Source organism: Anopheles ziemanni, chromosome 2 (genome assembly GCF_943734765.1).
Source record: "Anopheles ziemanni chromosome 2, idAnoZiCoDA_A2_x.2, whole genome shotgun sequence".
In the NCBI taxonomy this organism is placed as follows: Eukaryota; Metazoa; Arthropoda; class Insecta; order Diptera; family Culicidae; genus Anopheles; species Anopheles ziemanni.
The window spans coordinates 26,122,408-26,150,089 of record NC_080705.1 but is presented as its reverse complement, the minus strand read 5'-3'; the positions used below and the strand labels follow the sequence as shown (position 1 = coordinate 26,150,089).

General features: G+C 45.9%; 4 protein-coding genes across 8 annotated transcripts; 2 read left to right on the top strand and 2 right to left on the bottom strand.

Annotated features, from left to right (window-relative positions):
- Positions 1 to 252: 252 nt before the first annotated feature.
- Positions 253 to 2,918, bottom strand: LOC131281291 (ectonucleoside triphosphate diphosphohydrolase 5). 2 transcript variants are annotated; one of them, XM_058310571.1, is made up of 4 exons: positions 2,863 to 2,918; positions 836 to 1,949; positions 597 to 760; positions 253 to 530 (listed from the first exon to the last, which is right to left on the bottom strand). In XM_058310571.1, the coding sequence occupies exons 1-4, from the start codon at positions 2,896 to 2,898 to the stop codon at positions 438 to 440; spliced, it is 1,407 nt and encodes a 468-aa protein (XP_058166554.1). In that variant the 5' UTR covers positions 2,899 to 2,918; the 3' UTR covers positions 253 to 437. The 2 variants fall into 2 exon arrangements, with proteins under 2 accessions (XP_058166554.1, XP_058166562.1); XM_058310579.1 differs by lacking the exon at positions 2,863 to 2,918 and adding an exon at positions 2,268 to 2,740.
- Positions 2,919 to 5,191: 2,273 nt separating this feature from the next.
- LOC131285102 (ethanolamine-phosphate cytidylyltransferase) lies at positions 5,192 to 14,875 on the top strand. Of its 4 annotated transcripts, none has more exons than XM_058313976.1 (7): positions 5,192 to 5,625; positions 9,755 to 9,892; positions 11,687 to 11,799; positions 12,886 to 12,952; positions 13,029 to 13,138; positions 13,560 to 14,027; positions 14,115 to 14,875. In XM_058313976.1, the coding sequence occupies exons 1-7, from the start codon at positions 5,558 to 5,560 to the stop codon at positions 14,258 to 14,260; spliced, it is 1,110 nt and encodes a 369-aa protein (XP_058169959.1). In that variant the 5' UTR covers positions 5,192 to 5,557; the 3' UTR covers positions 14,261 to 14,875. The 4 variants fall into 4 exon arrangements, with proteins under 4 accessions (XP_058169959.1, XP_058169967.1, XP_058169952.1 ...); XM_058313984.1 differs by having other exon boundaries at positions 13,029 to 13,139; positions 13,570 to 14,027; XM_058313969.1 differs by having other exon boundaries at positions 13,029 to 13,141; positions 13,542 to 14,027.
- A 3,601-nt stretch (positions 14,876 to 18,476) lies between these two features.
- On the bottom strand, positions 18,477 to 22,998 carry LOC131293293 (uncharacterized protein K02A2.6-like). Its single transcript, XM_058321374.1, has 4 exons — positions 21,398 to 22,998; positions 20,624 to 21,340; positions 18,711 to 19,174; positions 18,477 to 18,595 (listed from the first exon to the last, which is right to left on the bottom strand). Exons 1-4 carry the CDS (start codon positions 22,996 to 22,998, stop codon positions 18,477 to 18,479), a joined length of 2,901 nt encoding a protein of 966 aa, XP_058177357.1.
- Positions 22,999 to 23,214: 216 nt separating this feature from the next.
- On the top strand, positions 23,215 to 26,518 carry LOC131293292 (venom protease). The gene is made up of 5 exons (XM_058321373.1): positions 23,215 to 23,254; positions 23,581 to 23,985; positions 24,332 to 24,440; positions 25,671 to 25,855; positions 26,097 to 26,518. Exons 1-5 carry the CDS (start codon positions 23,215 to 23,217, stop codon positions 26,516 to 26,518), a joined length of 1,161 nt encoding a protein of 386 aa, XP_058177356.1.
- Positions 26,519 to 27,682: the final 1,164 nt, after the last annotated feature.

Sequence of the window (27,682 nt, the reverse complement as noted above, 5' to 3'; positions counted from 1 at the left end):
AAAATAGTTTCGTTTCAGTTGAACCAATCTATAACCGGTCGGTATGTCGGTTCCTGTGTTTTTATCCTATGTTTTTTTTTCTCTAAAACCGTTCCCTTTTATAGTGCTTTAAATTGAAATCCTTTTTTCTCGTTGAGTTAAATGTGGTTGACAAAACAGTAAAAACAATATCCTTCCTGCATGTTCCTTCCAATAGTAAGGAATGATAATGACGCGATTTCATCTTTGGCCACCTGTTTACTACTACTTCGTTCTATCGAAAAGCTCCTACGCTTGTCCGCCCTGGGATGGTAATAGGGTTCATGATTGTATTACATCGTTGTTCGCTATTAGGAAACGATCAGTGTCAAGTAAAACTAGTTAAGCGCAGAAGATTGTCCTCTGTTGTCTGAATTCGATTGATCGTAATTCGGGAGAGTGCACAAACACTTCCTAATTTAGTGTTTGTTTGCATTTTCTCTGCTCGTCAGGATGTTGTAGGCGCAACCGAGGGCCCACGATATTTCGTGTCCATCGATCTTTTTGTAGAGCTGAAAGCAGGCGAGATGATTATGTTTAAGGGATGCTTTTTTAAAAACGCGCAAGTGGTAGCTTACCTTCAGTGGAGTTTTCGGCTTCAGACCATAACCCTCTTCAAGCAGCAATGAGATAAAAACCAGGTCGACGCACATGAACGGCTGGTCAGCGTTTGGGTTGGCGCAAACTTCACGCGATTGGGTGACAAAGTGTCCGACAGTTGTTTCTCCTCCGAGCATGGGTTCTAAAAGAGATATTTCGAGGGTTATTAGTCCGGGTTTCGCGCGTATGACGCAATGAGGTCCAGAATTCCACTCACCAACAAGACCGTTTTCGATGGCACGATCGAAAAAGTAGCTGAAAGCCGAAATTTCATGCTGCTTCAGGGTGACCGGCTTGGGTTTCAGTGTCGGCAGCAGCTTCTGTCGCACGATCGACGCGCACAGTTCGTAGTCAACCGTCGGAACCGTCGTGGCTTTCGGGTTTTCCTTACCACTGATGTAGTACTGGCCGGTGCCGTAGCGGAACAGCTTATCCTGGATGATCGGATTGACGCATTCGCTTGAAAGCTTCGTCTGATTTTCGGGCGCCCGGTGGGTGAATACGGCATGCCGTATTGCGTGCAATCCGGCCCCGAGGTAGCTGTTGGTGAATACCTCCACGTACGAGTTGAACGTCGGTACCCGGTGCATGAAATCTTTGTACAGGGGCGTCTGAGATACGTCCTTCGGTGCGAAAGTGACCTGCGTGCTTCCACCACCCAGATCCAATGCGGCCACCGTGTTCCTGCCGTTCAGTTTTCCGAGTAGGAAGTTCACCGTGAACCAGGAGAAGATGCCCTCGTCCGTACCGTCCATAATTTCCACGGCCTGCTCGTCCACCAGAAAGCCGGACGTTTTAAACAGTGCCCGGCAGGCGGCCAGCAGCGCTTCTGCCTGTTCCGGTTTCAGCAGACGAAGCCCGGCCGTCGCCTTCAGCACCAGTGGCGTCTGGGAAAGTTTCTCCAGCGGCACAACCGTTTTCGCCTCCTCCAGTAGCTTTCCGATGCTGGCCGCGCCATCCTCCGGCCGCTCGGCAAAAGCAGACAGTCCCGGTTTCGACTGCTTGAACAATTCATAATCAAGTACGAGCCGCCCATCGAGGTAGCCATGGTGAAACTCGAATGCTAGCACCCGGCTTCCGGTGGAACCGGCATCGATCACGACGGCATAGATTTTCTCATGGTAACCGAGCTTTCCGGCGATGCCGTCGATGATCGGATGGAACGAGTCGGTGTAAGCACCGAGGAGGAATATAAGTAGTGAGGCACTGATAACGAGGCAGATGAACGAAAAGCGTAAGTTGGTGGCGCCTCCGGTCTTCGCGCCACCGGGACCTTTTCGCCGCGATCCGGCCGGCGGTGCCGTCCGTTCCGATGAGTCTTGCTGTTGAAGCTGTGTTGGTTCGAAAGACGAAAATGGGAAGGTGGAGAAAAAACAAACTTTTATAAACGCTAAGTCGATAAGACGTACACAAACAAAGCGACTCGATTGACCGCCGAGGCGACATTTACGAAGACAAACTTCTTCAACAAAATATGCAACTCATTCAATTGACGAAGTTGCCTAATCATCTTCTCATCGGTAACACAATCTCCGCCATTATCTTCGCGAGCTAGCCACCTGTGATGGTCGTGGTAACGCGGTGAGATATACAGGAAGGTCAACGTGTGAATAATATCTCTTCTTAGTTTTGGAGCATAAAATAATTACCAATTCGTACTTGAATCCCATTCTGACTGTGGAAGATTTGTCTTCCAAGTCCGCCTTGGACGCGTTATCTTATCAAAAATTCAACAGATACGGCAATACTCCATTGTCCACCGCTAAATGCAGCTCCCGGCAGCGCATCGATGGCCAACACCCTCCGGGTGTTGCGGCTGAATGCAATCGAACCGATGCAAATCAATTCCCTCGGCGAAGGTCAGCCTGTTGCAGCATCAGAAACACTTGTTTGTGTCAACGTGTTGCCGAATTTCGGTTCGATCCAGCATCCAGCAGCACCGCAGATCCTAGCAACCCACGACACCGATGTACCACTTTCGAGGAAACTTTCTACCCTCGTTACGCACTGACCCGGGAACGGAAGCTAATTATTACAACCAAAAAAGGCCACCCGGGAAAACGCTTTCCACCGCAAAAAACCTCTTTCCGAGCTACTGTTCCTAGTTTTCCTCTTGCTTACATTTACGACAGCGCAGAACAATTTTGACGTTTCTTTCCTCCCTTCGTCTTGATGACAAATCGAACCGTTGCGGAGCAAATTGTAGCAAAAAAAAACATAGAATCCAACGTTCCTGTCACTTACCTTCCGGTTTCGTAGATTTTGGTTCGATGAAGGCATCTTGGCTAAGGCTAGGGTTGTAGTAATTGCTCGTAACAGCAGAGTTTACCTCCTCTCGAACGTATCGAAACGGCCCGCTTTGTCCCGGAGAGCTAAAACGAAGGGAAGATGGCCACGCTCGTGGCCAGTACCAACCTACCGCGAACAGAAACAAAACAAAACTGCGGCTTATTGCGGTCGCATAATTAGATGCACGGTTTGTGCATGGGCAGGCTCAGCAAGTCATACGTTTGACAGTTTGGTGGCACAGAGTTTTTCCCAAGATGGAAAAAATTTAAAAGGTAGGGCTCATCGTAATAGCCATCAATATAATAATAATGCATGAGATAGGGGGATGGGCCACCGCGAATAAATCCCTTTCATTCCTACCGTTCGTATAATGTAAGAGTTTTGCAGCGCATTTGATGAGCTTGAAACTACGATAAATACCCTTATTAGACAAGGAATGTATCTGTCATATTTTTCCAGAAGTTATCTGCCAAACGCTCTTGACAGATACATTCCTTCCTCAAAATCGGAATCAGGCATGACCGGTTCCGATTTTCTTTCGACTGGCATTTATATGTCAAAGAGGCGGTTTGTTTACTTTTTGCTTTGTTGTTTGCAACGGATTTTGTTCGTCACTCTAGGATGAACAATACGCTAAATTCAAACATGAAAATTGTAGAGTCTTGTAGAGTCTGCCGAAGGTCTTGCACCACACCATAGTCAGGAAGGATAGAACAACTAAAGTTAATCCATTTCGGAATGATACACAAGGACCGAAGATACAAAAACGACACGTCTACTCAGTTCGACGGTCGGCTCCGAAAGAGAGTGAGCCTCGTGCTTTATTCTGACAGTTCTACTTCAAGTAGTTCAAGGTTCTTAATTCTATCAGGTAGGTTTACAAAGGTGTATCCGGTATCCGCACAATATCAAGGTGCCTAATGCCAAGAGTCTACAGCTAGTGACGGACGTTACAGCTCGGCCAATCCTGACTTTACTAAATTGACCTCAATTTTCGATGTCTATGCCTCCTCCGGAGCAGCAGACCTCCCAATCCGTTGATCTCCAACACGATGTCGATGCTACTCTCGTCATCGGGACCGTAGCTCTCCACAGCTTGCGCTCGTTCTGTATTTCTCAGAAGCCGAAGAACAGAAGTGCAGAAGCGAAGTCAGAACGACGCAACACTGAAGAACATTCCGGACCAATGAAGACGATCGCGTCACGACAAATAGCTGAGGACGAACATCGTTGGTAGACAGCAGGTCGTTGGGCATCCGGAAGTCGGGCTACGCACTATCTTCACACGTGATGGCAACTTAACCTGTTCGCAGGTCGTAAGCGAAAGTCCGTGGTCCGAGGGGTGGCAGGAACGATCTTCTAAAACCACGCGGTTTTCGGAGCACGAACGACACGGTTAAGCGCTGGAAGGCGATTTTCTGGGCAATCCCACTTCTGAAGTTGTAGAGTCTTGTAGAGTCTGCCGAAGGTCTTGCACCACACCATAGTCAGGAAGGATAGAACAACTAAAGTTAATCCATTTCGGAATGATACACAAGGACCGAAGATACAAAAACGACACGTCTACTCAGTTCGACGGTCGGCTCCGAAAGAGAGTGAGCCTCGTGCTTTATTCTGACAGTTCTACTTCAAGTAGTTCAAGGTTCTTAATTCTATCAGGTAGGTTTACAAAGGTGTATCCGGTATCCGCACAATATCAAGGTGCCTAATGCCAAGAGTCTACAGCTAGTGACGGACGTTACAAAATGATCAAATAACTGCAAAACCCATTTTGTGGAACTTTGCGTTATTACACGAGCGGTCATCATTTATATGTCAAACGCCATGCCAGAGCCTACTTTGACAGTAAAAGGATGGAAAAATATGATAGATATATTCCTTGTCTAATAAGGGTAAAAATATCAATTTCATACTCCTAGAAACTTTTGGATATTAGATACTGGAGAAAACTATCAAGTGCAGATCCGTCCTTATAAAAATAAGCAAAATATCATGTTTGTGCGATTTATTTTCGCCTGTAGCAGCGACAACGTATAATTTTCTATTTATCTGTTGCTGTTGTCAAAACATCCAATTCAATATGGCTACCACGACGAAGCTATGAGCAGACCTCTTATATCATATCAAATTTGGTTTCAAGCTCCATCAGCTCAGCTGTCATCAAAGCAACATTTGGCCGAGAAAACAGTCGAAACGAAAGGCAGTTTTCTTCGAGACGCTGAACGTACTGCATCGTTACAAAATTAGCAGAGACTACGGTTTATCGTGAAAGTATTTTTAACTTAGCGAAAAACGACTGGAAGCAGCCATTGCCGTGCCCATTGCGATTGCTGATTTCATACGGAAATCACGGAGTCTCGGGAGATCAGTAGTGTGCCGGCTCTAGAAGAGATTTCCTAATCACTCTTCCAGCCTAAATAGGAAAGGAAAAATACAACCAAGTCCCAGTCGCAAGTAGCAGCGCCGCAAACTGTTATCACTTCGGAGTGATTATTTATAAAAGAACCGTTCCGACGGCGGGCCAGCCTCATTCGTCTGCGGCAATCGGTTAGCACTGGAAGTGTGTGAATTGGAGAAGAGTTGTCCGGTCGACATTAAAAGTTCAGTGCCGTCTTTCGTTTAGCCCGCGAAAAAGTGTTTAACAGAAATAATGGCAACCATTCATCAAAACGGTCACGAAAACTCGGCCCAAGAAATCCGTGTATGGTGCGATGGGTGGTAAGTGTAGATTCATTATCAGTTTGGTGCGGAAAAGCACAGTTTTTCACGTACATCGTACCATCGTACCATTCGCTGGCTGACGCAATGAGTACTGTGATGGGTGTTGTACAGTTCGGAAAACAATTTTCCCTGGCTACCTTGTTCTAAGCTTGGCGTTTCCCCGTTGACCTTAGGACCAGTGTACTTGACTGACCGTGCGGACTGCGTTCCGAAAATAGAATCATTTCTCATAAATTGGACATGAACGTCCGGTGGTGTTGGTAGGAATAGAATTTGTTTGTGCAGACACGGCTAATGAATGGCCTTTACGATGAGCGTAAATTTAAAAGAATAAGACAACAAATGGTGCAAAGATGTATGTACATTTAATTTCATTTAATCTCCCCCGTGTGACCAAAATCACCAAACTAACTGATGAGTAATCTGTGCAAAACACTCGTTTGTAGAATTTACTGTTTTTCACCTTGAAAAAATCTCCCTCCATTGACTCGCAAGGAGCTGCAGTGGAAGGGGTTCCAGAGTAGATTGTTCCGGTTCTAGTGCGATTTTTACGTTTCGCATTACCATGAGAATTGTGTTGCTATTAGCGAACACGAAACTAAACGTTTGACCGAGGAGCCACACGTGAAGCTTTTTACACCGAACGAACGTTTTTTCGAGCGGCTGGAGCTTACCGTGTGTCAGCAATGCCTCTCGCTCTAATGATATTTTTCTCTTTCCTTCCTTCGGTTCACGTTCGGTGCTCAGAATTCGAGCGAACGTTCGCTAGCGCACAGAAAAAGTCGAGCGAATTTTTTGGGCATTCTTCCCCTTCCATGTACGGGTAAAAAAAACAGACCAACTGTTATAAATATGGTATACAGCGATTGCCGCAAAAAGCTCGGGCCAAAAAATTCGTTATACGCGTTCGTTCGCTTACGTGTGGCTCCTCGGTGATACAGTTTTTCGTGCACCGTACACCACCTAGAGCTTTCTTGTGTCTCTCCTACGTACCTTCCTTACCCTTGCACAGGGAAACTTTGTTGCCACCTTCGGGAAATAGTTGCACAGGAATGTCTTTGTTGGGCTATATTTGCCACAATGTTTGTAATGGTTGAGCTATTTTACGAATGCTGAATACTCTTGGCAACTTTTTACAATGTTGTAGCCATTTGGCATCGTTCCTCAACAAACGATATTCCCTTTGCGCGATATTGTTCAGACAAAATTATATTGATCACTAATCCCTTCATCAAGTAAACATAGACGTCCATCACTGATCGATACTTCCGGTCCGCTGGAAAATGCATCGATCCGTTAAACCGATGGTGGGTCCGTGGAACACTAATGGTGCTGCTCCAACCATTGTAGTGTCTCCTACCGACGATATTAATCAACGTACATGCATTTCTCATACGTTTAGGGATGGGCCACCTCGTTCACAGCAAAGCAGGCAACATGCCTCTAGGTGAATGAACCATAAGCTTGTCCGCGCCCTGCTGTTCGTCACACTCCACCACGTCCCCCACCCGGTCGTCGATGGAACCTTTCGCGTGTACCGGCGTCAACCGCAAGCATGCGCATTAATGCAGCCAAGCGCAAGGGGGGGTTGGTCGGACGGACGGAAAACATTTTGGTCACTGGTCGGACGTCAAACTTGACCCACCTTGGGTGTGTTTGTGTGCACGTACAATGCGTCAGGTGTATTCAATCCCCAGGTCTGCCCTGGGAAGTGTACAAACCAAAACATAGCACGCGGATCGTATGATTCAACCGTACACCTATCAGCATCGAGCGGCTCCTATGACGCGCGGGACGTACCGCAAACGCGCGCGCAAGCTGTTGCACCGAGTGCGGGGTGTCCTGTCCAGCGAAGAGTGCGCAGGACCCGGCACCGGATCGGATGATGTCAGGATGCTGCCAGCGAAGGAGCGAAAGAGACGTACCAAAGAGTACAGTAAATGCTAGAAGCACTTGTGTCCGATACCACCCTGACCCCGAGAAGATGTACTTGGACTTACGGACATTTTTCATCAGTTGATTTTCTTTTCTGTTCCCGTTCTTCTTCATATCCCGATCCTTTCAACCGGACCATTCGATGGACCGGGTTTCACCATCGACCCTGCTGAGATGATGAATGTGTCCAAGTTTTGGAAGCATTACAATCCGCGCAACCAAACGTGGAAGAGAATACCACGGAAGTGGTTGTGGTTGGACTGCTTGGAAGGGAAAACAGGTTTCAGAGCGAGTCTATCCCAAACCGCCAAATTCGGAACGCTCTGCAATGAAAGCAGTTGTGTACACGCACGGTTAAGGTGATTCGCAAACAGAGACCGGCAGCGTCATCCGCGTTGCTTCACCGCATCTTGCCACGTTGTTTACCTTGCCCTTGATATTGGTTCAAGTAGCACAAAAAGGGCCAGCCAGCAAACGCGTGGCCATGCAAGGGAAGCAGATGATGCCGGGTTGAGTTGCATGTGGATAATAAAACCCGGAGGTCCGGTCGTCCAGTCCGGGAACCACCAACCGGTATAAAGCCGTTGTTGCCCCAACTCTCTAGGTCAAGGTCGCAGGTTGATGGTTCTATCCGCGCCATTGGATGCCACGGCCTGGCATTACTCTTTCCGGGTACGCACACGCGGGTGAGCAGTAAGACGTTTTACCGCACTGCACTTTTTTTTTGCACCGAACTTTTCAAAACTGGGCAGACGAAAATGGTCGGAAACCGGTGTTTTTTTCTTCGATCCTCCTCACATGGTCAAGTAGGGTTCTGTTCAATCAGTTTACTGCTCAAAGGTTTTGTATGTTTTTGCTTTGTATTTTGATTCACTCAATGCATACGCTCTGGTAAACATACACAAAGAATCGAATTTGCACTTAGTCCTGGAAACAAACATGTAGTCCAAGGGCAGTATCGTTCGGCTTATCATAGTTTCTTACATGCGAATCGTGAGTCGAGGAGATGTTTCATTAAAAATTCCAAATACTGTAAATCTAGTTTTTTTTTCCAGTCTAAAACGGTGACACGCAATATACGCTAGTCAATTACTCATCCGCAATCGCCATTGGTTTTGCAAGCGTGCGCGTTTCGTAATGACACTCCTCCTAATGACTATCAATCGGTATGGTTGCCAATTAGCACAGATAAGATAAACCGGTACCGGTGGTTGGCGGTTATGGTAATTCGTCATATTCTACGACGGAAGTTCAACCGAGACGTCTACATAGTCTACCATTCATTTCCGGATTTTTTTTTTTGTTTCGAGATATTTCTGATAACTGTTTCTTTGTAGACTAGGATTCGACATCAATGAGATAAGACGTCCAAGCAATTAATGTCTTAGTACAGTTTACAACCAATTGAGATCGTCTGCAAAGTATCGTACAGTTCATTGATCGAACGAAAGGGGTCAGATAAGTTTGTAAAAAGGATTTAATGAAATTGTTAAGCCAACCGCCATTCAGGTCTTTCCCGAATAGGTATCAAACTTTTCAGCTTTCCGTAGTGAATTTACTGTTAGCAATGGTCATAACCCCGTCGCGCCATTGCTAATGAGTTCCGTCTGCCGTTTAAATGGAGAGCAAGGACGCTTTACGATGCAACATGGAATGTCTCTTGAAAATGTCAATGGAGTTCTCTACAGTCGAGGATATTCCGCCCATGATAGCAATTATAATCAACCAAGAACAATGCAATATACACAGTGACGACGCAGGATGTTTTAACATCGTTACCTCATAATTATGACATTGCCTACAGAAGTTTATTATGTTCGGCGCGTTTGAAGGACTCCGTAGTAATTACCTTCGCGTATAGGTGGTCATAATTTCTTTGTCGTCATAACATGAATATTTCCCGGAATCACGCTTTGCTATTTTTAAACGAACGCTGTTTTGAAGTTATAAGGCTTCACTTACCTTCGGTCTATTCCAGTCAGGGTTGTGACTAGTTGAACAGAGAGAAGACACTTACAGCTGGACGTCTGAACACGTGTTTCCAATAAAAATATCCATTAAGAACCCACGCGGCGTTGCACTTTCCGCCAGATGAACCCACCGACTCAAACTCTATCCGTCATTGTACAAATTGGTTGGGATTTTCCATTTACTCATTGCATATTATTTTTCTTTCCCGTTTCATTCACAGCTACGATATGGTCCACTTTGGACACGCGAACTCCCTGCGTCAGGCCAAGGCCCTCGGACACAAGCTGATAGTTGGCATCCACAACGATGAGGACATTACGAAAAACAAGGGTCCACCGGTGTTCACGCAAGAAGAACGGTACAGAGCTATTTATTTTTCAGTTACACATTGTGGGATTATGTTCGTATGTTCGACCAATAATGAATGCGTGGCCTTAGACACAACTATTTTGTGTTATTCCCGATTGTTCCTGTATACGTAAAAAACGTCCATCGGGTTCAGCTCGAACCGGCTTTATCTAATCCACTCGTTCGATTACGCAAATGTCACGCCACTCTGTTGTATATGGATCGAAGCTACGCGAATCCCTAGGTCATGCTTGCCCCCGGGGAGATTTCTGGTTATCAGGCGTCCGATAGAACACGGTTGAAAGTGAAACAATCAAACAAACACACACATCTGCGCTCATACCGGCAAGTCCCTTTTATTGTGGGTGACCTTCTGACGTAACTTCAGATTAGGCCTTTGATAACGACCCTAAAACACGCTACCCGATTCTCCGATTTCGGAAGTTGCTCAATTTAAATCCTCCCTGTCCCTGGGAGCTCTCATCATCCCGGTCATCGATGTCGTGCAACTGCTAGTGGCGTCAAAGATAAGAAATACGAAACCCCTGAACTCTGATGGCAGCGGGGTTGGAAATCGGGTCATTTCGAAATTCTCGAATGGCAAGTAAGAACAATATTGCCAAGATGAGTAGAACATTCGAATTGCACCTCCAGTCCACGTTTGCAATACTGTCCCACAATCATAATGGGGTAGCGCAGCGGTATCACGATATGCCGAATCAATCAAGACCGCATATATCACCAACAACATCATCATCGGTCGGAGGTCGGAAGGGGCAGCGAAATGTGGAACATTTCGCTCGCCAGTTGGACTCTGAATTGCCTCGAGATCCTCGAGTTCATTGAAATACCGCCGGCGGGGCGAACTTTGGATTGCAATCGAACGACGGACGGACAGACCGACGTCCTACCTTCTCCGGTGGCACCACCGCGTCCTCCCTCGAAGAGTCCGAAGTTTCCGATTGCTTGCTAACCTTCGCTAACCCAACCCCCTCGTGTGGTTCCGCAAAGCGATAGAGGAGTTGCTTGAACGAAAGAGAGAATCATTGGTCAGTTGGCGCAATGAAGAAGGGACATTGTTTCACGCACTCACACACACGCCAAAAGTATTTCATTTCCGTCTCAGTTCCAGTGGGCGATTGTACTTTTGCCGGCAGTACTTGGTGCAGTGTTGTTGAGCGCGTCCGCTTACACCAAATGACCAACACTTATCAGAAACGAACACACGCCGAGCTCGCCCTGCAAACAGCAAACGTTGGGGTTATCAAGCGTCGGGGTGGCGTGGTTTCGGTTGCCTGTGCTTTGCCGCGCCACGCAGGAACATCAGCACTAGCGATAATGCGCGCACTTCCCAACCGACGCCGGCTCGCGAAGACTAGATGCTTCGTCACCTGTCCTAAGGCTGATAACGGGAACTCGGGTGGGCAAGCGGTCGACAACGTGTCTCCAGCATGTGACAGCTTACACGGAGTTTGATCAGGTTAAATGACGGGGATATACCACTGTTGATGACATTCCACCAAGTCATTGACAGCCGTAGTAGGCGTGTGATCCACGCTTTTGGTTCATTCCATAATTGAAGCAAACCAGGGCTACTACGTTTATCGATCTTTCAAGACACTCGATCTAGTTCATGTACTAGTATTTTCCATTCTCGTAAAATTTATCTTGGGGGATCGATATGGAAATGTAAATACGATTTGTCACTAGTGACGTGTGTTCTACAGAAGATACTGGAATAGGACGACATTGCCATGTTGTCGCATTGAGTTTCTAATGTTGTATTGTTATGATATCATTGCAGATACAAAATGGTACGCGGTATCAAATGGGTGGACGAAGTGGTCGAAGATGCGCCCTACGTTACCACGCTCGAGACGTTGGATAAAAATGGATGCGACTTTTGCGTTCACGGCGGTAAGTATGCACCGGCTTCTGAAGCGAATTAACCGGCAAAATGATCATACTACGGAGGGAAAAAGGTCCACCATTCGTGTGTAGACATCATAGACAAGGCCTTGTGTTCCATCGGCATATCGCTACGACTTTGCACGGCGCCACCAATGCACGCGAATCTAACGCCCATATCATCCTCTATGATCAGGTGGTGTGATGTTGTTTCTGGTGTCCGGTATCAACTGCGACGCACATATGGTTCCCCGAGACCTTGTTTCAGACAGATCCGGGTTCGTCCCGCGGGCTCCGCTTTTTAAAGAAAGGGCTCCGCGATCTCGCGTCTACGTTCATTGACAAGTAAAATAAACCGTGTTCAAAGGCGTATTCCGCAAAAGAAGCATTGACCTTTAATCACCGGGAAATGTTTACTATAATGAAGTCTAGATTTGATAGAGGGAGCGAGAGAGGTGTTGTTAGTTGCGCGCAATTGTATTAATTGATTGGCAACGGGGTAACCGATGGGTAAATTATTTCAGTTCAGTTGATTGATATGATGCGTCTTATATTGTACCATTGTAGTTTTTGCTCATTTCAATAGCAATAGGAAGTATTTCAAATATATCACTTTTAAGATGTTGTTGCGATGTTTGTTCGAGAAGCTAGAATTGTTCAAAAAAGAATTGCTTCTCTGCAATAAAATAAAATATACACAACAGAGCATATAATGCGTACAACTGAGTACGGGAAAGTCAAACAGTCCTTCTAAGAGAAAACTAAAATTCAGATGAATCGTAATTATTTTCAGTTGGGCTTCTTCTTCTTTTCCTTCTTCTTCGCGTAACGACCTCTTGGTCATGCCTGCCCGTTAAGGGCTTACGAGACTTGTTTCCCTATTGTACGTGGATAGTCAGTCCTCTCGTACAGGGGAGTTGGACTATTTTAATTAAATTTGCAATTGTTACAAACATTTGCAATTGTTACAAAAGAAAACTTTTCATTAACGCTTAAGGTACTCTAAAATCAATTCTAAAACCATAAAAGGCATAAAAAAGTTTATTTGCTAATTTTGCGACCTATTATTTCAATTCACTTTTTGTTTACTTCCAGATGATATAACCCTTACTGCTGATGGAGTCGATACGTATCACCTGGTCAAAAAGGCGCAGCGCTACAAGTAAGAACATATCAATGGCATCATCTGTCTTCACCCTTGAAGCATATTCTTATTTTTTTCGTTTTGGTTTTTTTAGGGAAGTGTCCCGCACGGCCGGCGTTTCAACGACTGATTTGGTGGGGCGCATGCTGCTCCTCACCAAGAATCATCTACAGCAAGGTGATAAGGAGTATGAGGTTGGGAAAGATGGTAAATATTCATCTCGCGCCCGAGCGTTTCGTCCGTTTCGTGTGTGCTGTTCTTCTTCCGTTCTTCTGTATCTTCTAATTCTTAGTCTGCTTCTCTAACTCTTAGTCTTAATTTTGTCGTGACAATTTTTGTTTTGTTTTGATTGATTTTTACGCGCAGTAGTTCTAATCTTACTGTAAATCTGCCCCTTTTTTAAGCCAGATATTGTTGTTGCGTCGTGTCTCGTTGTATTAAAGTATTCCAATTCCTCTCCTCTCTTGTCCCACACCCTGAACCGAACGCTCTAACCCTCGCATGCATGCTTTATTACACTACCTATCCTTCATTTGCCTTCTCTCGTACGTAGCAGCCACGCTCGAAGAATTAATTAAAAAATACAAAGAAAAATTCGAAATCTCAGGCTCGTCGCAGCTCGGCCAGGACCACACGGCCCGCAGCCCTTGGACCGGATGCTCACAGTTCCTGCCGACTACGCAGAAGATCATCCAATTCAGCGACGGCAAACCACCGAAGCCGACGGATAAGATTGTATACGTAGCCGGCGCGTTCGATCTGTTCCACGTGGGCCATCTGGATTTCCTGGAGAAGGCGAAGAGTCACGGCGACTATCTGATCGTGGGCCTGCACACCGATCCGGTGGTGAACCAGTACAAGGGAGGCAATTATCCCATTATGAATCTGCACGAGCGCGTATTGAGTGTGCTGGCGTGCAAGTACGTGAACGAGGTGGTCATCGGAGCGCCCTACTCAGTGACGGCCGACATGATGGAGCACTTCAACGTCGGCCTGGTGTGCCACGGCCAAACTCACATAGCTTGTGACGTGGGAAATATAGACCCGTATGCGATACCGAAGCAGATGGGCAAATTCCAGTTGATCGATTCCGGTAAGATCCGGTTTTCCGAAGATACTAAACTGGAAAGGACAAACGCAAACCATCATTTTACGTGTTTTTTTTTTTCAATTTTCGCAGGCAACTCGATAACGACGGAAGATATCGTCGAACGGATCATCCGCCATAGACTGGAATTTGAACAGCGGAACAAGAAGAAGGAGAAGAAGGAGATTGAGGTGTATGAGGCCATGCAGAAGGTGAAGCTGGCACAAAAATCCGGTTGACCCGGCGATGACCAATAAGAGAACCCAGAGAAGGAGAGGAGATTCTCGATAGTCACAGAAAAATTTATGCTACAAATGACCGTCAACGTCTCGCCGTAGGCAATGTTCTTTGATCTTTTTCTCCTCCCTCGCGGACGTTTTCCGATTTTAATTTGTATATCGCCGGTAAGGCTGACCATTCCTGTTTATTTGTTTGTATTTTTTGATAGCCTCATAACGTAAAGCGTCTTGCCGACGGGTAGCGCAATAGTAGAAAATGAGCAAATTAATAACGCAGAAAAAAGGATTCATATTTGAAGACAATTATGTGCACCCCCGATGGCGCTGCGCGTTTTCTGCGCGGTGTGTATTTTAAGTGTTTTGATTTCAATTACGTGTCCGTGTATTTTAGACCAATTTAGTGTTGATTTTAAATACTTGTCGTTTATACGTTTTAGTACCCGCCACATGCAAACCCACACACAAACAGGTAGATTAGTTAGCAGTGTTGTGTGTCGCGTTGGCGTGTTTTAAATATTTGTGGTTTCGTTTTGAGAAACTTCTTTATAGAGCACTTTGTTCGGGAATATCTTTAGATACACAAGCTAAGGCAAGAAAAAAAACACGATCCAACGATCCACGCGACTAAGGGTGTAAGAATCTCCACGTCAGTAATTGATTTCAGCAACCAAACGGTAATTGATGTTCACAATGTTTACAAAACCAGAATATGGTATCGTTTGTGTCCCACAACACGGGTTGGTTTTATGTTTGCGTTAAATCACCGTTCAAATGTTTAAAATCGTAAATGTTTGTTTTGTGTTTAGAATACATAAAGAAAAGCTGTAGCAGCTGCAAGCTGAAGCAATTAGTAGGGACATACGCAACATTATTATTAGGGTAGGGGCGAGTAAAATAATCTATATTTCGATGGCCGATCGTGCGGTGCCGAAAAGAAAACAAAATTTGAAAAAAACGCTGCTTTATTACAGACGAGCAATGGCGGGACGACTTGTCCTGCGGGTTGATTTACATTGTAACTACTATTTAAAAAGAAAAAATACTTATCAATGACCCTCTAAAGCCAAACTCTTGAGCCGCTGCAACAGCTTGCATACAAAAAAACAAAACTGCATGAAACGACGAGCATCACGCAGAACATAAATAAATCAATAATTTTAATATAGGAACATGTGGATGCCACTTAAAAAACGCGTAACGAATATTACTGTACATACTATAAAAACAAGGGTAAATAATTCGTTCCGAGAGGGAAACTGCTAGAGTACGGCCATCAATCGAAACAAACTGGTACGTACGGCTATGTTGTATAATCTTAACGTTGACTTTGATAAGCTTGCAGGAGGGAAGTTAAGGGATTCGTTTCGTGTTTGTGTTTATGCCCCTATTTTCGTGTCGTGTAACAACAACGATTTCAGCGGGAAATAGGAAGCAATGCGAAATCTTATACTATCCATACTTTTAAACACTCCAACAAAAAGAAAACCAAATATATCTTCACACTCTTATATAGAAGCGAGCAACAGCGTGAAGGGTTTTTTATTAATTTGTCTTTTAAAGATAAGTCCGAAATTGAGCGGGGTAAATAGATTCACTTTTAATTTGGAATCCAGTATCGTTCTGAGTCTTCTATGAAACGTAATATGCTTTATCAATCATGTCATTAAACTGCCCCAGTTACGTAATTTCTGTCTACTGGCATTATGTAGATAATTTTCCGATAACAACACAACACCGTTGGGAAAGATAAACCACACAAACCAAACCCCGTCATCATTCTATGCATGAAAACGGGAAGTGATGGACAGCAGTGTTTAATAATAAAAGCATCTCCCCGTAGAACGTAGTTCCACCGTCATATCGTTCGGATGTTGGATTTGACTTGACCATGGTCGCAGGAGAGGAATAGTAGAAGAAGTAGGAGGCAAAACCTGGCAACCAGTGCAACTGCAACTGTACGCTGCAAATTGTGTGACAAGGGACAATTTTGTGGCCCATTACACGCCCCATGCTCACGGTTTGCAACACTCGACAGAGATAAGGTCCCTTTCCTCGCTGTGTGGCCAATGTGTGGCATGGGCTGCAATTTTGTATGGTTTGCGCGATCGGGTCGATTCGCAAGTTAGCACTCCAATTTTAGGTGAAAGTGCAGGACCGTGGTTAGTAAGCAATTTTATCGGCTTATCAACAAGACATTTCTAGTACAATGGGGCCAATTCGACGATTCGACCGATAGGAATGGAGTTTTCGAATGATTTTGGATCTCTTATCGTGCGTCCCAGATACCCGTTGATGCAGAGGGCACCGTTTTGAAATGTGTTTTCAACCGGAAAACTGGTTTGTATTTGCTTTTAAATTGTGGTTCTGCAATGAAATAAACGTTCCGCCAGTAATTACAACCTTCCCGTAGTTCGACCTTCACGCGTTCGATCAATATGGATCATCTTTCGTTTTTGCAAAAATGTTATCCCATTCTAACACCCCCATACACTACCTCCGACTGCCTCTCACCTCGATGCGGGATGGTATACAACAATTAACTAACGGAAAAAAGCCCTGATTCATTGCGGAAAATGTGTTGTGATTGATGTCGAACCAGCCATGTTGGGGGAGGTCGAAGAGGAGTGTACAGAATAAAAAATAAAACGAGCCACTACCGGCCAAACCTAATGCTTGATCTACAAATCGTTACTACCCACTGAAGCCCATTACATATGGTCGGCTGAATGTAACAAGCCTTAACCCTTCGATGAGTCAAGTGCCATACTGATGTTGTCAGTTCATTTGTGACATTAGAAATAAGGCTAACATACTCAAGAGATTAAATTAAAATAAAAAAAATCATCCAAAAGCTTGAATATTTTTTGTGCAATTTTATCAAGCTGCAATTTTATTTTTTGCAAACTATTGGAAAACTATTTACCCATCCAAGGGTTAACAACACAGTCAAACGAATATGCGCGACACGCCAACGAACCGTTGAATGCTGGAGCTGGAAAATGAGAGTGAAAATTCGCCACATCGGCGGGGTATGATTGAGAGACGGGACGGAGCGGGTACTCTGATCGAATGGGTTGGAAAATCGCACGCACGCACCTGGCGCAGAAAAAGATGAACCAGTTGGGATTTGGGTGCGCGACCGAACGAATGCAAATACTTCTAGGCTTCTAGTAGGCGTTGGATGGTAGAATTGGTGTCTTGAAGAACGGTGAAGAGTGAAAGTTTGATTAGAATTTAAAGGATTTTCGTGATTGTGGTTTTAAAAGTGAACGAATAATTCAGAAAAATAGAAATGAAATCCAATCGTTTTGTGCCATCATGTGGTGTGACTTTTTTATTACTCTCGGGACTCGTCACGTGGTCAGGCGATGGTAATGTAAATGGTTTCTATTATTTCCGTGTTGAGTGACAATGAGTAACATCTCTATAAAATTCAGCCCGCAGCTGTTTACCGGAGTTAACAACGTATTCTAACACAAAGGATCATTTTGTCGTAGTTTAAATGTGGCCGAAACCGATTAGCTGGTTGTTCCTAACACCAAACGGGATAATATTTTTCCTACTGCCATATTGGCCTCTTGCTGGTCGCATTCTAAAGAGCGATATAATATTCCGTGCCCTCTATCTCACAGCTTCGACCGATGTTTAGGTCAAAACCTTAAAAGAATGACAAAATTCTCTTAAATGTTAGTTCTTTCACAGAATGAACTAAAACGTTCACAAGCTTCTGGTCAGAAGTGCTTAAATGGTTTCAATTTCAATAATTCCAACTAACTAAAACATACGTCATTTTTGCATTTTTGTTGTTACGATTATTTATTATTTTTTAAACGGTGTAGTACATAGGCAGCATTTTTCCCGTGATAAGTAATTTGAAATTAAAATTGGGCTTTTTGCAAATTAATCGTATTTCCCGATCCGTCCCAATCCCAAGTCATACATTTAAGCTTTATTTTATGTTTTTGGGTTTAAAAGCTCTTTATTTTCTACTTAGACTCTTAGACAATAAAACATATTAAAATTATGGAACCCGTTACGCTACACACGTCCGAACGCACCGGAGGTCAGGTAGCCAGAGAGCGAGGCCAACGCTTCGGCCCCGTCAGCTACGGCGATCCCTTTGTGATCCCGATCGTGGCATCACCCGAAGATGGAACTCATCTACGGAGAGCCCGGGTTCACGCTGCATCTTACTGGCGTATAACATCTCCCCCCTTTAAATTTGTCCGGTACAAGTCAAACCTACTAGGAACTTTTCTCCTACGAGAAGAGCGTCGTGGCTGCTGTACCGGTAACGGCTTTGGACCGGCAAATCTGGGTCTACCAGGAATCCTGCTGAAGTGGGGATGCGATGAAGAAGATGCAGGTTCTGTTGCAAGAACGGGAACTGACGAAGATGCAGTCGGTGACGCTGACGATGATGCAGACGCTGGAACTAACGATGACACACCTGGTGCAGTAACTTGGACAGACGGTGACGATAGCGCACATTGTTGCGAAGACGATGATGCGGACGTTGACGATGAATTAGCCGTTGGTGTAGGACCTTTAGCATGTAATGGTGGTATGTGCCATTCATCTAGTAAAATCTCTAAAGGCAACTGTTGTGACTTTGTTGCAATAGGCGCGTCTCTAGTGCTGTGGGCGCGCTTCCGCATCTGATTGATATGCCGCCGAATGTTTCTGTTGTCTTCCGTGATCACTTCATACATAACTCTACCATGCCGATTCACTACTGTTCCAGCGATCCAGTTCCAGTTGTTACCAGAATACATTTTGACATATACTGGATCTGCGGGACGGAATTGTCTGGCAATTTCAGAAGATGGGTGCACTTTTACCGGAGAGGGCGGAGGCTTCAGTAACTCCAACGATGTTCGCAGCTTCCTTCCAAACATAACTTCGCCCGGAGTCCTTGAATGTAGACACGAATTGGGCGTGGAACGATACGTTACTAAGAAGGTGTCCAGTGCTTCCTTCATAGGACATCCTTCCCTTGAAATTTTCCTCACCGCTCGCTTAAAAGTGTCCACGAACCTCTCGGCCTGTCCGTTGGACTGTGGGTGATAAGGAGGCGTTCTGACGTGTTCTATTCCTTGTTGCATGCAGAAGTTTTGGAACTCAATACTGCTGAATTGCGTTCCATTATCGGAAACCAATGTTGTCGGGGCTCCAAACCGAGCAAAAATGCTTCGTAATAAATCAATAGTAACTGTCGACGTTGTGGTTGTCGTCCGAATGATTTCTGGCCATTTTGTGTACGAGTCCACCACCACCAGGAAGTACTCACCGTTCACTGGCCCTGCGTAATCAACGTGGGCACGTTGCCACGGAGCAGTAGACTCTGGCCAGGGAGATGGATTGGAACGTGGAGCTGATTTGGCTTCCTGTTGACATGGCTGGCATGTATTGACCCACTCCTCAATGTCGCGGTCCATGGAGGGCCAATAAAAGTAGCTTCGTGCTAACGCTTTCATTCTCACTATGCCAGGGTGTCCGCGATGTATTTGACGAAGGCATTTTTGCTGCAGCTTCCGCGGAATCACCACTCTTTCTCCAAACAAGAGGCATCCGTCTACGGTTGTTAATGCCTCTTTCCTAGCATGAAGTCGTGACATCTCACCTTCATACGAACCACTCGGCCATCCAGTCTGTACGTATTGGTATGTCTTTTTTAGAATACGGTCTGTTTTTGTTTCCTTTGCAACGTCGTGAAATGTTAGTGGAATAGTTTCTAACGCTTTGACTGCTGTTTCTTTTATCTCTCTTTCCATAACTATGCTTGCTATCACGCAGTCTTCATCGGGCTTGTCGTGAGTATTTATGAGCCGCGATAGTAGATCAGCGTTTCCGAATTTTTCGGAACGCACGTATTCAATGGTGAAATCGTAAGACAGTAAAGCGAGAGCGAATCGTTGCAACCGGTTCGCTGTGTGGACCGGAATGCCGGTTTTTGAGCCGAAAATTCTAAGTAGCGGCTGATGATCGGTTTGTAAATGGAAATGCCGGCCGAATATCATTTTGTGGAACTTTTTTACTGCGAATATTATTGCCAAGGCTTCGCGATCGATTTGGCTGTAGGCCTGCTCAGCCTTAGTTAGTGCTCTTGCTGCATGCTGCACCACCCGAACTGAACCGTCGCTATATACGTGGCTTAGCGTCGCACCAACACCCACCGAGGAAGCGTCGGCGGAAACCACGATTTTCTGTCTCGGGTCGTAATGAGCAAGTAGCAAGTTGGATGCCAATACGTCCTTGAATTTTTTAAAAGCTTGTTTGCACTGGCTTGTCCAACAAAAGGGTTTGTCTGCCTTTAAAAGTTCGTCCAAAGGATAGCGCAGTTTCCTCATGTTGGGAACGAACTTGCCATAGTAGTTAATGGCCCCTAGAAAGGCACGGACATCTGTGATGTTAGCAGGCTCCGGAAGACGGCGGATGACTTCGATTTTCTCTGGGCTAGGGCGTAGGCCGTCTTTGTCGATGATGTGTCCCAGGTACTGTATCTGCCGTGTACGAAAAACGCATTTTTCCTGACGTACGGTTAATCCATATTCTTGCATGCGTTCCAGGACCTTGGTTACGGCGGCATCATGTTCCTGCACAGTTGCTGCGCCGATTATTATATCGTCCAAATAACCGGAAACGCCTGTTAAGCCAGCCAGCATGGTGTCCATTAGCTGCTGGAAAGCGGCTGGCGCGATTTTGATTCCTGGCGGCAACCGATTATAGGTATATAAGCCGCGATGCGTGTTGATGGTCAGCATCGGGCGATATTGGGGCGCAATCTCCACTTGTAGGAAGGCATCTGACAAGTCGATCTTACTGAAAATGGTGCAGTTTGCCAACCGTGCGAAAATGTCCTCCGGCAGGGGTAGAGGATACTCGTAGGGCTGTAGTGCTGAGTTTAGCCCTGTACTGTAATCCCCGCAAATGCGAACTTGGCCGTTTGCCTTTCGAACCACCACTACCGGGGCTGCCCAATCGGATGATGTTACCGGGGTGATGACTTTTAGCTGCTCTAGTCGGTCGAGCTCGCGATTGACCGTGTCCTGAAGAGCGTACGCCACCGGTCGTTTGGGCCTAAAAACAGGAGCACAATTAGTATTTGGAACTATTGGTATATTTGCCCGAGTGCACAATCCTGTGCCGTTGAAGACTTTTGGAAACCGCTCGTGAAAGTTTCCGGACGATACCGCCGACACTGCCAGGCTGCGGCAAAACTTGTCCATTGGCAGCGTCCATAAGTCCAAGGCATCCACGAGATCGGTTCCCAGGAGAAGAAGTCCGGCGTTTGCTACTCGTATTGTAGCCTCTGTAGATCGGTGTCCCATGCTGACTGTGCATGAGAACTCGCCGTCAAGATGCACGTTGCCCCCGGACGCAGATCGGGCGATGACAGATGGTGGAGCCAGATGAGGGCTACCAAGCTGCGTCCAGGCCGTCCGGTCGATGACGGTGATATCTGACGCTGTGTCGAGCTGCATCTCGAAACCGACACCATTGATGATGACTGCTGCGAAGCGACGCCGTTTTTGGACACTACGGACATCGACTGTGACCACCCGGATTGCTGTACGCCGCTTCCCATGGTGCTTTCCGGAATGGCGTCGGAAACGTTTCGGCTTGCAGAATCCGGTTTTATGACCGACCTTGTGGCAGGCGTCACACTTATTGGAACGGAAAGGACAGTCGCGGACCCAATGAAGCTCTCCGCAGAGCCAACACGCCGTTTTGGGTCCCGATTCCGTTGTAGGCCGCCGAAAACGTTGGTTAGCTGGTTTTCCACTTTGCACGGCAAGAACGCGATCGTGTGCGGGCGCTTCGATCCTGGCGCTGTCTTCCTTCAGCGTTACAATGCGGTTGCACTCTTCAGATAGTTGTTGCAGAGTGATTTCCGGGTGCTGCTCGATCCGTGCCAGAAGCTTTACACGGATGTCCCGGTCTTCTTCATCCTTCAGGCCGCTCACCAGCATAAGGCACTTAAATTGTTCCTCTGTCATGGCCGATAGCTCAGCATCCACACATGCCTTGTTGACCCGACAGGCGAAACCGAGTAAGTCCTCCCCTCGAGCTTTTGATGTATTGAAACATCTATGACGCTTGCTCAAAAGGGATTCCTTACTGCCGAATAGTCCCTTAAGTGTGGTTACGGTCTCGGCGAAGGTGAGGTCGCGGGAAGCGCGAGGGAGTATGAAACTAGTGAAGCGATTATGTTCGGCGGTGCCCAGCTTCCTCCCCAAAAGACGCACTTTTGCTGAATCGCTTAAACGGCAAGCGTCGCGATCGAAAAGGTCTTCGTAGCGGTCGTACCACGCTCCGAAAGTGATACCCGCCTCCGCGTCGTGATGGAATTCGGTGATGCTCTCCGCGAGTGCGTTCAAAATTATCTCCGGATCATTCGGCTCACGTTGGCTATCCGCTTGCTTTGCCATTGGCACTTGTTGTAGCATATTGGCCATCCATTGTTGCTGCTGAGATATTTGTTGCTGCAACAATTGCATCATTTGCAATATTACTCCGTTATCGCTGCTTGGGGACGCCGACGCGAGCTGTGGGAGCGATGGCGGCGCTGATGGATTTTGCGATGGCGCCGGGTGATGATGCTGCTCGGGCGTTGCCTCCGGGAGCGTATGCGGCATCGTGCCGTTTGGTGATGGCTGAAGCACGGACGATGCGGATGCGAACATTCCGGAGGATCTGCGCTGTTCGTCCGTGTGTTGTTCTGCTGCGTTGTTCATGTTCAGCGACGATCGTCTTTTTTTTTTTTTAACACTTTCACGACACACGTTAAAAAAAAAATAAATAGTTCAATAAATAATCAACCGTTCACGAACACTAAACACGCTTAACCGGGGTTCAATCCACTACTATCCTCGTCGCCACTTTTATGTTTTTGGGTTTAAAAGCTCTTTATTTTCTACTTAGACTCTTAGACAATAAAACATATTAAAATTATGGAACCCGTTACGCTACACACGTCCGAACGCACCGGAGGTCAGGTAGCCAGAGAGCGAGGCCAACGCTTCGGCCCCGTCAGCTACGGCGATCCCTTTGTGATCCCGATCGTGGCATCACCCGAAGATGGAACTCATCTACGGAGAGCCCGGGTTCACGCTGCATCTTACTGGCGTATAACACTTTATTAAAGTATAATAATTAAGCAACAAAAAATTATACATCTAAGCCGTCCTTACACTGAAGGACATAAGTGGGATAAAATTATATTTTTTTTGGAATGAAACGAAGACAAGTTGGCCTCGTAAAATATCGAACGTTACTGTAGCTTTAATTCTACGATTCATCCTATTCTCTCCGCATAGCGCACACCATCGAGGAAAGTGAAACTCCAACGGGTCCCAACAACGCCGTCTCGGGTCGCTCGGCAACGTACGCCGATCTTGCACCAACGCCGGGCATAACGACGGCCGCACTTCACCGGGAATCGAAAGCCATGTACCGGGTCAGCTGCCAGGGCCGGAGCGAGTGTGTCCCGCTGGCCGAGTGTCCGGAGCTGCTGCTGGAAATCTCCCGCCAGTGCTACCGGGGCGACTTCTCGCTGTCGTGCGGCGTCAACGAGTTCGAACCGCACGTGTGCTGCCCGCGTGTCACCACGCCGACGTTCAACGACCAGCGCAATCCGCCGGCCTGTGGCAAGAGTATCGTGCAGGGTGACTTCTACAACGGGCTGGGCGCGTATCCGTTCGTGGCACGCATCGGATTCAAAAGTACGTATCGGACGGCCAACCTTTGCTGAAGGCCGCCGCCAACCGCTGGCGAGCATGGGGACACACATTTATTCTAATTAGATGAACTTCATCCATGAAACGATGTCGGGTCTCTAGTCCAGTCTAGCCGAGGGCGACGACGATGGCGCGTTAATGGGCGGAACAATGGGATTCATATTATTGTGGAACCGGCGACAATGGGACGCCGCTGTGGCCAAGATCTGACCTAGAGATCCACTGGCCCGATCGTTAGTGCAGTCGTCCACTGAACGTTCGTTAATCGATTACTTTCCCTTTTTCCTCCCCTCCCTGATCCGAACACACTCCTCGGACGGATTTACAACAGACACCAAAACGGGAACTTTTATATTTCCCTGCTCCGGGTCCATCATCGCGCGCCAGATTGTCCTCACGTCGGCCCACTGTGCCCTCGCCAAAGCGGACAGCCATCGACTGTAAGTATCCGAGTAGGCGACGACCTGAGTTGAGAGTGTTTCCTACAAAACAAAAACAAGAACAAATTACGGTTGCACAATTTACGTACCGTTTTTAAATCGGCGGTTTTGCCTCCCTGGTGGGTACATTGTTATTTCTAGTGATTTTGTTTTCCCCGACGGTCTCTACCAGTTAATCTGTTTGTTTGAATCGTTCAATTTAAGTGCAGCTTTCACCGTCAAACAACGCACCGAATTTGCAAACCAATGACGGTTATATCCTGTCCATAATAACGCTAGAATGCAAATAGGCGGAACATATTTTTTGTCACAAATTTCTTCTCCTTTGTTTTTCCCCAGATGCATTTCTGTCCTGCTGCATTTGCATTTTAAAAGGATTTTCTGTTTGCTTTACACATCATTTTACCGAATTTTCTCGATGAAAGTACAGTTAGTCAAAGTGATTTAATTTGAATACTCTTTGTACTCTGTTCATCAAAGACTTACGGCCTCAAAAATACTGAATGTTCTTGTTCGTTGCCTGCATCATTTTTGAGTATTTTTCTAATGCCCAAAGTTCATTTTAAATAAACCAATTACGAAAACACTTTCAAGATGAATTTGACTCTCCAACTTAAGCTTTCACATTAAAAATGGAATTTGTTTGGTAAACTTTTTGTGTTTATCCTTCGTTTTGGACAATGTCTAAAATACAAATAAAATGCTACGGTAATTTGTTGAACGCTTTTCTTCAAAAGCAGAGTGTTATATAAAAGTGTTGCTATCTACATTTTTTAAATTTAGCTAGCCACGTGTTTGTTCAATATACTTTGGACTTAAATAAAGATTAATTAATCACGTGTAAGCTTCATCTACCTACAGGACATTATTACTATTTTCACTTCCATGATTAAAAATAGTTGCTTTTCACTTCTACTCCAATGGAACCTGTTTTTTATTAAGCCAATCCAAATCAATAATCTACATGAAAACATGGACACCGCCGCAGGGGGGACATTTAGACATAACATTTGCCAAATGCCGCCCAGTTCCATTAACCTTCCCTAGATCGGTCCTCGGTTGATACACACTCCCCGAATAATGACACGTTCCCCGAGCGTATCATCATTCATTCATCCGTTCGACGGAAGCAATTTTCCATGCCGTACAATGGAGCCTCCGGCTGCGCCATGCTTTAATGCGTTTTTCGGCCGTTTAGTGATCCGGCTAATCGAGTGCCTTCTTCGACAGGTCGTCCGTGCGTGTGGGCGACTACGACACGCGCACCGATCCGGACTGCGGAAGCACCGGGTTCTGCGCCCCGGTAGCGATCAACCACGCCGTCAGCCAGATCATCGTCCATCCGGATTACATCGAGGGTCAGTACCATCACGACATCGCGCTGCTAATACTCCGTTCGCCGATCAACTACACTGGTAAGTAGTAGCCCCTAGTGGCCACGACCGCGAACCGCCCCCACCGCGGAAGGTCAACGAATCGCGAGCGCTCATTAGCGCGCGTGGGATACGGAAAAATAATGTATTCACGTACTCACTGACCGTGAAAGTGTATTTTGTCAACACCGTCCATTTGTCCCGTTTGAGGCACCCTCTGATGTAGACCAGAACGAATCTAGTGTGATATTGATACTGGTTTTTCTTTTCCCGTTTTGTACAGTCGCCGCACAGCCGATCTGCATTCACTCGCGCAAACAGGACCTGACCGTCGGCCGCCGGGTACAGATCATCGGTTGGGGCAAGCTGTCCACCAGCGGCTCCAAGTCGCCCGAACTGCAAAGCCTCGAGGTACCGCTGACGTCCTGGGACCAGTGTGTCCGATCGTACGCCTCCACCGGTGCCCTGCAGTCCCCCCAATCGATCGAAGGCGAATGGATGTGTGCGGGAGGCGAAGGGCGGGACGCTTGCCACGGGTTCGGCGGTGCCCCGCTGATCATACGCGACCAGGGCCGATACGCCCAGATCGGCATCATGTCGTTCGGGGCGGAAACCTGCGGCGCCCTCAACATGCCGAGCGTTTACACCTCGATCGCGCACTACGCCACCTGGATTGAGGCGAACTCACCGAAGGGGTTCGTGTGAAAATCTCTGTCTCTCAGCCATATGTTTGTGGCGTTTGTACATAATCACGGAAATGTGATGCCTCTCGAGTACTGGGCGCACCAAGGTTTTGCAACACACCTAAAAGCCACCTCCAAGTTACCATTCGTTTGTTTGTTACGTTATTGCTACGTTGTGCACTGAGAAGAATAATTATTTCTAATAAAACAATTCCAGTTGGTCTTTTCCTTTCTGGCTTTCCGGGATTTCTAAATGACCTGTCTGTAAAATATTATCCCGAATGCTTCTCTGTAGATATCGAGAAATTGCCTGATGAGTTGATTCAGTTATCTGATTCGTTAGAACCGAACCGTTTTCTAAGGTATTAATGTGCAATTTCTTTCTTGCAATATAACACAATAAGCGGCAAAATCCTTGCGTGGCTTCCCTATACATCTTTCAACGAGATTCATTCGAATTGATATATGATTTTTTGGAATTTCGAAATGACAATTTGGATATTGCTGTATTGTCAGTTTCTTGAATTTTTTGATTTGCCAAAGAGTTATGAATCGACAGATAGGCATCGATCACGGAACTTACAGCAAAAAACGTATCTACTTGAGCCTTCAAAGATGTATAAATCTCTCACTTAAAGAATCAGACCGCCTAATACAATGTAAAGTTATTGAAATTAATGAATCTGAATTATTCAAACTTCAATTTCAACTAAAAAAAATCATCGATTTTTTTCGTCCTTCAACTGTGAAACTGACCGTAAACGGGATTTCATGAGGAACCAGAAATAGATAGACATGTGGTAGAGAACGGTATTAGTAAGCATTGCTCGTCAGTTATGCCTACCATTTGATTTATTTCTTCTTGTTCTTCATTTCTTCATCGTTGGAAGGCATGAATCTTCTGCATCTCGAAGAATCGCGCGAGGGGGATTTAATTTCTTTGTAAATTTATCGAATGACCTACAATTACCTTTCAAAATTTAAATCGAAATTGTAAAAGACACACAATTGCCGTTTTAACCTTAAATTCTTTAGTAATGGTTCCTAAATTTCTATAGCGATTTTTATTCGAACAAACAAGTGCTCTTCTTTAATTAATTAAGGTTAAACTAAAATCCAAGTAGGTGGTTACGTTATCAACCGCCTGCTTATTTATGTATTCTACCTACTTGGATCATTGAAGTGA

What these genes read in the sequence shown, in the direction of transcription:
- LOC131281291 (XM_058310571.1), bottom strand. Translation starts at nt 2,898, where the DNA reads ATGCCTTCATCGAACCAAAATCTACGAAACCGGAAG. An exon ending in AAAATCTACGAAACCGGAAG is followed by an intron (nt 1,950 to 2,862) that starts GTAAGTGACAGG and finishes GAACCAACACAG; the next exon opens with CTTCAACAGCAAGACTCATC. An exon ending in AGCCGAAAACTCCACTGAAG is followed by an intron (nt 531 to 596) that starts GTAAGCTACCAC and finishes GCCTGCTTTCAG; the next exon opens with CTCTACAAAAAGATCGATGG.
- LOC131285102 (XM_058313963.1), top strand. Translation starts at nt 5,558, where the DNA reads ATGGCAACCATTCATCAAAACGGTCACGAAAACTCGGCCCAAGAAATC. An exon ending in CGACTTTTGCGTTCACGGCG is followed by an intron (nt 11,800 to 12,885) that starts GTAAGTATGCAC and finishes GTTTACTTCCAG; the next exon opens with ATGATATAACCCTTACTGCT. An exon ending in AAAAAGGCGCAGCGCTACAA is followed by an intron (nt 12,953 to 13,028) that starts GTAAGAACATAT and finishes TGGTTTTTTTAG; the next exon opens with GGAAGTGTCCCGCACGGCCG.
- LOC131293293 (XM_058321374.1), bottom strand. Translation starts at nt 22,998, where the DNA reads ATGAACAACGCAGCAGAACAACACACGGACGAACAGCGCAGATCCTCC. An exon ending in GCCATTAACTACTATGGCAA is followed by an intron (nt 19,175 to 20,623) that starts GTTCGTTCCCAA and finishes TCTACATTCAAG; the next exon opens with GACTCCGGGCGAAGTTATGT. An exon ending in TGTCCAAGTTACTGCACCAG is followed by an intron (nt 18,596 to 18,710) that starts GTGTGTCATCGT and finishes TCCCCACTTCAG; the next exon opens with CAGGATTCCTGGTAGACCCA.
- LOC131293292 (XM_058321373.1), top strand. Translation starts at nt 23,215, where the DNA reads ATGGAACCCGTTACGCTACACACGTCCGAACGCACCGGAG. An exon ending in GGCACGCATCGGATTCAAAA is followed by an intron (nt 23,986 to 24,331) that starts GTACGTATCGGA and finishes GATTTACAACAG; the next exon opens with ACACCAAAACGGGAACTTTT. An exon ending in TTCGCCGATCAACTACACTG is followed by an intron (nt 25,856 to 26,096) that starts GTAAGTAGTAGC and finishes CGTTTTGTACAG; the next exon opens with TCGCCGCACAGCCGATCTGC.